This window comes from Teleopsis dalmanni, chromosome 1 (genome assembly GCF_002237135.1).
Source record: "Teleopsis dalmanni isolate 2A chromosome 1, ASM223713v2, whole genome shotgun sequence".
NCBI lineage: Eukaryota > Metazoa > Arthropoda > Insecta > Diptera > Diopsidae > Teleopsis > Teleopsis dalmanni.
In genome coordinates this window covers 97812402-97823062 of record NC_051846.1, presented here as the reverse complement: position 1 = coordinate 97823062, position 10661 = coordinate 97812402, and the positions used below count along the sequence as shown (strand labels likewise).

The 10661-nt window shown below is 31.7% G+C and overlaps 1 protein-coding gene across 1 annotated transcript; it reads left to right on the top strand.

Annotated features, from left to right (window-relative positions):
• The first annotated feature begins 3445 nt into the window (after positions 1 to 3445).
• LOC119662866 (T-cell immunomodulatory protein) lies at positions 3446 to 5611 on the top strand. Its single transcript, XM_038072812.1, has 3 exons — positions 3446 to 3706; positions 3763 to 4743; positions 4798 to 5611. Exons 1-3 carry the CDS (start codon positions 3514 to 3516, stop codon positions 5409 to 5411), a joined length of 1788 nt encoding a protein of 595 aa, XP_037928740.1. The 5' UTR covers positions 3446 to 3513; the 3' UTR covers positions 5412 to 5611.
• The last annotated feature ends 5050 nt before the right edge of the window (positions 5612 to 10661 follow it).

The window sequence follows — 10661 nt, the reverse complement described above, 5'->3', positions numbered from 1 at the left end:
TGTGAAAGAAATGATACAAATGATGCGTGCTCTGGAAGTGAGTCCTGGAGAAACCGGACGTTTTCCCAATAATGACACACCTGCGGCCTGTGTAATAATTTCAAATGGAAAAAAACAATGCCTATCTTCTACGATGAATGCTTTTTTAAATAAAAAAAAAAAAGCATTATGTCTGGTTGGTTAGGTATTGTCTGTTGTTTTTTTTTTAGTCAGTAGTATGAGTTGATGGATAGTTCAATTGAGTTAAATTGAAACAAAAAGGAAAGAAAAGAAGAAGAAAAAAAGAAAAAAAAAAGAAAAAAAAAGAAAAAAAATGAATTATAAAGAATTAGGATTATATATTCAAGTTTTGAAATTGAAAGATATATATTAGTTTTAGTTATAGTTATTAATCTACCTAGTTATAGTAAGTGAATAGAGGAGTATATGTATATATACCTATGAAGAGGATATAATTAAGCATTGAATTGAAGATATAGTTTATTTGCTTAGTTACTGAAATGGATGGAAGTAAGTCATGACATGTTTTTTTTTTGTTCGATGTCAGCAGTAGGATTTGAGTAGCCAAGAACCCCACCCCTAAACCGGCGAGCATACCGGGCTTGCCACCATGTCATGCAGGGCACTTAAGTACTACAATAAACCATCTGGGCTGACACAACAACCCTTCTCGTCAAACCTCTGGCATATGCCTTACATGCCTAACTGTTAACCGGAAAACCATCTTACTAGACAACACAAACTTTTGCTATATTTAATTTTGCCCGAAATTTCCTTTGTTTTTTAAAAGCTCACAGCCAAACTTACAGTGAATAAAATTTAACAAAAGTGTGCATTTTTTGACAGAAAAATTCACTATTCACAATTCAGGGAGTCTATTCCGCAACTGTGCAAACTGAAGTATACATAAAAATTTGCTAACATTTTGATTTTGCTATTGCTCAACTGTGAATAGTGAGTTTATCTGTCAAAAAATGTACACTTTTGTCAAATTTTATTGTAAATTTGGCCGTAGTTTTTAAAAAATCACAGGAATTTTTATATAAAATTAAATATAAACTTGTATTATTATTTTTTATAAGTTTTAAAAATGGAAAAATGTAAAAAGCAAGCAAAAGGAGCAAAAGTTTGTACTTAAATATCAATATCAAATTTTCTGACGATAACGAAATTTTGAAACTTATGTATTAAGAACTATAAAAAAATCATAAAAATATAAAATAAAAGCTTTTAATATAATAATTATTATAAAATTGCATTATAATTAGTAATATGTTTGCCATTTTGTTTACTTATTTATTTTCAATAACTGAGTTTATTCAGTGTAAATACAAATTTCTTGACTGACAACTGTCAAAAATGCACGTCATAATTTTACATTCAGCACGAAAAACTAAATTCTTGCTTGCTTCACTGATTTCGGTATAAATAACATTTACTTTTTTTATTATTTGTTTGCGAAAAACTAACTAGCACTTGGGGATTACCATTTTACAAGAAAATGTAAACTGCGGTGAGAAATGAGTTTTTTGTTTTCGTGTACACAACATTATTTTCACAGTTGCGAAATCGACCCCCAGGAATAGCAAAACCGAAATGTAGTGCGGCATTTACACTAGCCGAAAATGGCTCGTTTTGGTCAAAAATCGAAAATAAAAAGGTTTATTCGCGTTTGAAATTTTATATGTAAGAATGAGCCATCACATTCTGTATGAATGCGTCCCAACTACGTTCGCATGCGTTCCAAATATGTTCCAAATGCAAAGGAATACATTGAACATACCCTAAATAAAAGCCCTTCATGCATCTTGACACTTTGAGAAAGCTGCTTTTGACATATTTACAAAAAAAAAGTAAACAAATGTTTGGTGGTTGCATTTTCTTGATAACGATGCACCTTTTTTTAGAACTTCTACTTCCCAAAAAGTAATTAATCGAAGTTAAAAATATGTTTAAAGTTTATATTGTAAAGTTTGAAGACATATTTAACCTTCATGCAACATTTTTTTGGCACTGGCGACAAATGAAATCAACAGGCATGTTGAAAAATCAGCTGTTGAAATGACAAACGAACTTATATTTATGTACACTTTATTTTACACAATTGAGAAATAACCCCCTTGATATATGTTTTTATAAGATAAAAAAATAATAATTTCTGAACTTCAACAGTCAATAGCTCTTCAGTTAATCAAACAAGTTGTAGATATGTACATATCACATGAATGCTTGAAGTTTCCTACCGTCATCGAACAACTGAAATATATTTATACAATAATTGAATCATTATCCTCTTCAACTGAGCTATATAAAAAAAATGGCTTCTATAGTTTAAAAGTTATTAATAAATTAGTGCATGCTACTCAAATTTTCTTCTTAAAAATCCTTTTTGCCTCGTTAAATTTTATATAATAATAAAGGTTTGTTATATATTTTGAACTTATCGACGCTATTTTAATGCATATTGCTACCAATTAGGCTTTCATTGCATTGCATGCGAATTTTGTCTTACGTGTTCGTACGAACATATCAAATGTACTGTGGCAACACCAAAGAGATTATTATAAAACTGTCAAAAAGAAAAAAGAAAAAAAGAGTTCCAACGGTCGCATCTCCCGCCATTATTATTATTGGAAGAAGTATTAATGAGAATAATTTGTAATATTTAAATAAGTTTAAGACAGTTGTAAATAAAGTAACTATAACAACCTCTACATACTTAATCAAGTGTGAGTGGCTACAGTTGCTGAGAATTATTCCCGCTACGTTTGTCTTTCTCATACAAACATTTGATGAAATAAAATATTTTCTTTGAAATTCATTAGTTCATCGAAGGTGAAAATAGTGAAATTGGGAAGTGTCTATTGGTTTTATTTAATTTTAATTTTATTTTAGTAGTAATTGAACGTTTCTATTATTGTATTTTGGTAGAGAAGTTTCAAAAAGTAGTGAACTACAACTGCAAAATTTCTTTTTTATATATTATTTTAATTCATTGAATTTTTGGCTTACCATACATCTGTTTCGAATATTGCCAAATGTCGATAATCAGTAACCTTGGAATCACTTTTTGGAAATGGATTGCAATTTGCTAATTTCTTTGGTTAAGGAACAGGCAAACTCCCAATTTTTATATATTACTGAATAAATGTCATGCACAAATTCATCTTATGTTATTTGAAATTAATAATGATTAATATTAATAACTGTTGTTATTAAATTCAATGTTGTTTTTAAACAAACAAAACGGAATTATCAGTTCGCCCCCAATGTAACCATAACATGCGACATGTTCGCACGAAAAAATATACGCACGTACACGCAGGACCAAATTCTCATGCAATGTAACCGCTGCTTTGTATGCTGCCACGCAGCGTGTACATGTTGATTGATGATACAGAATGACCATGTAAAGTACATTTAGTAAAATCGATTACAAGGTTTAAATTGTATATCGGGTTTGTGTTTTCCTAATGAATGTATTTTTAAGTATATTTATAGAAATACTAGAAAATGAAATATGTGGTGTTCTACACAGTGTGCTTAATTGCGCTAATAGTTGAAAACCATTGTAACGATATAACTAATGAAGTATTTGGCAACATCAAAGAAGGCATTGTAGCTGCGTTTGGTGATTTCAATTCGGATGAATTAACCGATGTGTTTCTTATTAAAAATCAGAAAACTACATTTCAAATATTATATGGTAGGTTTAGCTTAATTAATTGCAAAATTCAATCCAACAAATAAAATTATTTCAAGGGGCGGATACTGAGCCTTTGCTGGTACCAGGACCTTTTTGTACTTACCTTAATAGAGAAATTACCAGTGTCGTACCCGGAGATTTTGATGGAGATGCTTTAATGGATATTCTAATTACGACACGATTTCCGGGTAGTACTTCTGAGGAATATGATATTTATATAAATTGGGGTGGTAATGATGGAATTAATTGCAATGAAACACAAATCCTGAAAACCAAAGGAGAACCAATTGTATTAGACTATAATCGCGATATGATTATTGATTTATATGGGATTGATGAATTTGATCAGAGATCGTTTTGGATTTTTAATAAAACACGACTACTACCAACTAAAATTCATCAAGCAAATCCCACTGGAGCGCATTTACAAATTCTGTTTCCAAACGCCAATGCATATATCGATATGAACTCAGATTTTATTGCTGATTTATTTGTTCAAACAAAGGACTATTATGAAATTTGGCTAGGACGTGCAGATGACTCTCAGGACTTTACTTTTAACTACACAATTGACTTCAACATTATTGGCGTATCAGATTATACCATTGGTCAAGCAACATTTGCTGATTTCGAACTGTCTGGAACAGAAAATATAATTTTACCTGTGTGTTTTGCTAAAACATGTAGTAATTCAACAATTTTAGTACACGACGGGAAAAGCTTTAGAGATGTTCATGTAAATTTTAGAGATGCTCAAGGCATTCAGTGGGCTTTTGTATACCCAGATCCAAATGATATGTATTTAAAAACAATAACACCACGTTCTGGTGATTTTAATATGGATGGATATCCTGATTTACTTATAACACTTCAAACTTTGGGAGAAATGAAACGCAGGCAAACCTTTCTATTAGAAAACATACCCTGTAAAATATGTAACAAGCCATTAAAAAGAACTTTTGAAGTTAGATGGAACTACTTTCAGGATATGGCAACTGATGTTGTAGCTGGAACCTTTTACGATTTTTATCAAGATGGTATATTTTCTCTTTTTTTAAAGACTATTTAAATTTTTGTTTAACAATTTGTAGGTGTGCTTGATGTAATACTTATTGAGAAGAAAAGAAATGGTGAGTATCGCCCACTAGCTTTTCGCAATACACTTGACTATGACGCCAATTTCGTAAAAGTCATTGTTTTGACGGGGCTCATAAACAAAAAGTATTCAACATTTCAAACTCCACTTGGACGAAGAAAACGGACTTATGGTACAAATTTACCTGGTCCTCGTATAATATATACAACAACAACACAGGATGGTGAGTTGCAATATGGATCCAGTGTACAATTGCCTCAATCATCTTACTTCGCGTTGCAATTACCTTACACCATATTTGGGTTAGGGCGTACTTCAAATTTTATTGATTCATTAACTGTTGGTTTAATTAGTAAATCACGTACATGGACTCAACTCATTCCAAATTCGCAAATAATTGTTGTACCAAAGCCAGTTGACGAACCACAATGCTGGAAAGCACAATTGTTTGTCACACCTAGTAAACTAATTCTTATGAGCGTCGTTGCACTTGGAGGAACTTGTTTAGTAATAATTTTTATTATTTTAATATTATATATCAAAGAAAAAAGGGAAGACAAACTAGAAAAGCTCCAGGAAGCGCATCGTTTTCATTATGACGCTATGTAAATGATCCCTTATAAGCTGTACAAATAATTACAAGTGTAAATACATTGTATTTGTTTATATCATATTTTGTAGTGTGTTCCATATTGTTGATAAAAAAAACTGTGATCAACGTAGGCAACATAGAAAACGTAGACATCAAAATAACCACAAAATTAATATTTGACATTAATACAAAATAAAATGTAAGAGCTTGCACCATTTATCATTTGTTCCATTTATTTTATATTATTAATATTAGTAATATTACTATTATTGTTATTATTATTATTGTTATTACTATTATTATTACTACTATTTTATTATTATGTATATTATGTTAGTAACGTAGGAAAACGAACGCTAAATTGAAATTGCAGTATTAAGAAGTTGCTTTGTTACATATATTTTAACTTAATCGGAGTAAATCTAATACATTACAAATTTATAATTTTTTTATACAATTTCTTATGTATCCAAATTCTTTAAACTTAAAAGTTACAACTATTAAAACTTACAAAAACTACTTATTAATTTACAAAATTACTTATACTAGTATTCTGCCAGTGGTTGTAATTCAACTCATACAAAAGCAACAATTTTTGAAACAGAAAAAGTCTACGGGCACTTAATATTTAAATTAAAAAAAGTAAAATTCACAGAAATCTATAATTTAATAATCTGTGGAATAACCTTTGCGTTAAATAACTTCTTTTAGACGCCTTTGCATGGACTCAACCAACTTTACAGTATTTAATGTGTTTATTTTTTGCCATTCTTCTTTGATGACGTTTCTTAACACATCCTTGCTGAAAATCGCGTGCTGGCGAATCTTATTTTCCAAATAATCCCACAGATATTCTATGGGATTAAAGTTTGGTGATTGTGTTAGTGTTTGAAGTTGCGTGAGAGCGTGTACAGCATTCTTCCATTTTCTTTCAAATTGGTTTTTGGTATATTTAGATACCAAATTTTCCATTGTGTCTTGTATAAATTCTAGTTTACCTGTACAATTACTTGTTATACACAAGTTTTCTATCTTTGATTCTAAATATACAGAATTTACTTTCATCAGAGAAAATAACTATTTTCCAGAAATCTAGATTTATTTGCATGTACGACTTCTTTCTTGCAATCAATGTATAATACTTTATTTCTTCAAAATTTTCTGCACATTATCAGGACATACTTTTTTCAACTACTTTGGTTAAAATAAATCTGAAAACAAAAATCAATTTGAGTAAAAATTAAAGACTAAAATTTTGTGGGTAAACAGACTTTTATTCTATACGTATATAATTAAATACATATGTATATGTCAAAAACGAAATCAAAAAATAAAAATCTTAATTATCATATGGCACATGAAAATTACATTGATAACTTTATTAGATTATTGTGACGTAATAAAAAAAACTTACATATAACAAAAACGTCAAAAGTATTTAAATTAATGTTCCATGCAAAATATTTAATATTTGTCCCTGGGATTTGTTAAGATGGAGTTGAAATTAGTAAATTGTTCTAGAAAATGTTAATCGTGGAATCACGATTCTTTTATGTCTAACAACTACTGTTGATACTTCGGAACCAATCACAATTGGTGGGCCCTACATATCGTCCGTTAACAAAATTTTTTACTTCATCAACAGATAAGTCTCCACTTATTTCATTATTGCTATTCAATTCAATACTTGCGTTATCGTGACCGTTATTCACAAATTTATATACATATGGAAGTTAAGATACGGAAGTTTTAGCTGATAAGCTAACACAGTTTAAGAGTTCTTCTCTAGATTTAGTTCTAGACTTTGTTCACAGAGCTTTAAAAGGCTTTGTGCGATCAATAGTGAAATTGGTACAATAGGACTCTTCTGACCGCAGTACTGGCTATTGGGTTATTTGAAGTCAAAACTTTAATAAACTACAATAAAGTTATATATATATATATATATATATATATAAAAATTCAATGTTTTAAGTTTAATGTTTTTTTATTATTTTCACAACAACCTACGCTTAGTATATTATATAAACTATATTAAAGTAGCATACCTATATTTGTAATTGCTCTCAAACAAGTGATACCTCTTATAACAAAGAAGAAATAAATAAAGTTAATATATAGTTTAATTCTTAGAATGATTAACAACGCGTTTAACTTACTCTACAATTTTGGGAGCTCAACCAAAGCATAGCCAAATTAAAAGTTGAAAATTAAATAAAGTCGCAAAGTAAAAAAGAAAAAATAAGCAATTGAAATTGATTTTAATTTTGATTTAAGTGCATATTAAATTGCAGAAATAAAGTCGTTTAGATGTCGTTCGCGATTATTTGAATATTTCAATAAATCAATTTTAAAACAAAAATAGAAGACGAATACGAATAAGAAAAAGAAGTGTTAAAAAACAGCAAGCAAGCAACGCTGCCGAATTTACCGAAACGCCAAATATACAAAGTAGACGATGCAGATGACACTCTTCTATATGACACACCAAGTCGCTTAACGCAACAGTTGAACGAAACATACATACACAAGAATGAGCGTATGTTTCCAAGTAATGCAAGTTTGTCAGGAGCTAATTTTTTTACATCTACTAATATTGAAAATTCTATGAATTCATTTAGTGGAGATGATATTTATTCAGATTGGCAAATTGGAAAAATTTGAAAGACGAATTGTTAATAGAATTCAGAAAAAAATTAAGTAACAATAGCTGCGTTTCAGCAAACAATGATCGGTATCATCTTTGTTGAAACGTTATGGATCACGTATGAAAATAATTGGCAACGCATGAGTTTTGTTTTGATTTGTGTGAATAATTTTGGGGCTAAAATAATAAGTGAGAAAATGTTGAATATAAAAAATCTAAAAAATAAAAAAAATTAAATCTGTTGAAATGTCTGAACTGTACATTTAATGTAAGTTTTTATTAAGCATTTGCTTTAAAACTTAAATTTAATTTTGTATGATATAAATTGAAATTGCAGATTTTATTAGAATCATCGAGTGAAAATGAAACTGACTCTTCCATTCCCTTCTTAAACACTAGTTCAAGTGTAATAAGCTCAGGGGATGAAGTGCATCAGCATGGATATAGTGGAAATTTTGTAGAATCGATCAATAATTTTTCCGTTGAAGATTTTAGGAAAAACTTTAGACTTTAAAGATGTACTACTAATTATTTGAATGGTATTTGCACATAAAAAATACAATTGCTATTTATTAATTATATTTTATATTTCAATAGATTTGTTAATAAATTCCAATCAGCAAATACAAAATAACAGTGGTGGTCACAATAGGACGAGAGCAAAGATAGAAAGTTATATATTTTTATAGTATATGGCAAATATAAATACTTTTCGTGAAATTGGTATTTGTTGTGGCCCAAAAAGTCATCTGGCACTGACTGCGTGTCTTTCTACGCCATGAGGCGTTTCTCACCACTCTTTTTTAAAAAGTGCGCCATGCTCTTCAACCATGCGTACAACACTGGTTCCTTCCCCCAGCCATGGAGGAAGACCGTAGTTTGTCCCATTGCCCAAAGTGGCAAACCCAAAGCTGACCCCTTCGGCTATCGTCCTATTTCTCTTCTTAACTCTGTCAGTAAGCTCTATGAAACTTTCATAGCAAGCAAGCTGAAGTCCTCCTCTGGGAATAACATTATTCCCCCTTTCCAGTTCGGCTTTAGGAGCCAAATCTCCACCGTCCATGCTCTGCATCATCTCCAAAATGAGATATGCGTAGGCTCTTTCAATAAGCAGCCCACTGTGGCACTAAGTCTTGACGTTGAAAAAGCCTTTGATACTGTCTGGTTTCAAGGCTTAATTCTTAAGCTTCACCAGTTCGGCTTCTCTCCTACGCTCTGCAGTATAGTCAACAAATTTCTTTCCAACAGAACCTTTCAGGTTCGAGTCGGTTCCTCTCTGTCTCGTAACTTCCCCATCGACGCCGGCGTCCCTCAGGGCTCGGTTTTTGGACCTCTCCTTTTCAACCTGTTTATAGCAGACATCCCGCTTCCGCGGACCCCTATTAAGCAAATCTGCTTCGCAGACAACTGCCTTGTCTTCATGCGATCGTCTAATCCTTACCGCGTCTCCAATGAGCTTAATGCCCACCTTAAATCTCTTTTTGACTACTATACCAGGTGGAAGATTAAACTCAATCCCTCTAAGATCTCTGCCATTGCCTTTACTGGCCAGCAGCGTGATCGTTCCAGAGGTTTTAGCACTTCTAATATTAAGCTCAGGCTTAATAACTGCACTTCGAAGGCATAACCAGCTTAACTGCAAAGTTAAGCTGCTCTGCTATAAGCAGCTTATTCCTCCTCTCCTCACTTACGCTTTCCCTATTTGGTCAGCCATCACTTCCGCTCAAATGGAAAGAATCCGCCTGTTTGAGCGGAAACTTCTTCGCGATTGCACTAACTGCAAGCGCAAGCGTAATGGCAAGCACGTCTCCATAACAACTCTCTACAACAATGCCAAGATCACTCGTGTTGACGAGTATCTTCTGTCACTCGCCCGTAGGTATCTCACCCGGCTCCATGACCTTCCCCCCGACGTCTCTACTCCTCTCACTCTTTCAGAAGACCTTGTACTAGCTTTGCGATATAAGCCCCCCCAATACCTAACACACTACTTCGATGAAGTGGACTATAACCTCTCCACTATTCCCTTATATAACCGCGGCTTTCGTGACCCTAGTCACAAAGTATACTGTTGATTCAACCCCCGCTAGTTAGCCGTAACTCCTTCCCCTTTGTTTATGTTTGCATTTAATTCATATTATTTTATATTTTTATTTTTTATGATATTTGGTTACATGTGTTTACATATTATTTGGGCCAACACTGCGACCAGTCATTGACCAACAAAAAGTGCAATTTTGCATTATCAGCTTTTCTTGTTGGTCAATGCACTGAAGAAAGTGTGTAATATGTTGGCCTATAATTATGTCAGCACAGCGTAGGCAAATTTATTTATTTGTGAATTATGCATTAATATTTATTGTCAATTAATGCATAATTTAATAGCTTGTTAATAAAATAATTTTGTATAAATATAAGAAATAATGTTAATAAAGTTCAGAAGGAAAAGAAAAATCAATTATAACTTTCTTACTTTCTCGCATCGGTTAGTTTGGGTTTCAAGTGCTCAAACTAATCAAAATAGAAAATACAAGTAGTTTGGGTTACAAGTGCTCAAACTACATTACACATAAAAATTGGCTACCAAGCTAACACAGATTAAGGATCTGGGTTAGCACCA

What these genes read in the sequence shown, in the direction of transcription:
- LOC119662866 (XM_038072812.1), top strand. Translation starts at nt 3,514, where the DNA reads ATGAAATATGTGGTGTTCTACACAGTGTGCTTAATTGCGCTAATAGTT. An exon ending in TACATTTCAAATATTATATG is followed by an intron (nt 3,707 to 3,762) that starts GTAGGTTTAGCT and finishes AATTATTTCAAG; the next exon opens with GGGCGGATACTGAGCCTTTG. An exon ending in TTACGATTTTTATCAAGATG is followed by an intron (nt 4,744 to 4,797) that starts GTATATTTTCTC and finishes AACAATTTGTAG; the next exon opens with GTGTGCTTGATGTAATACTT.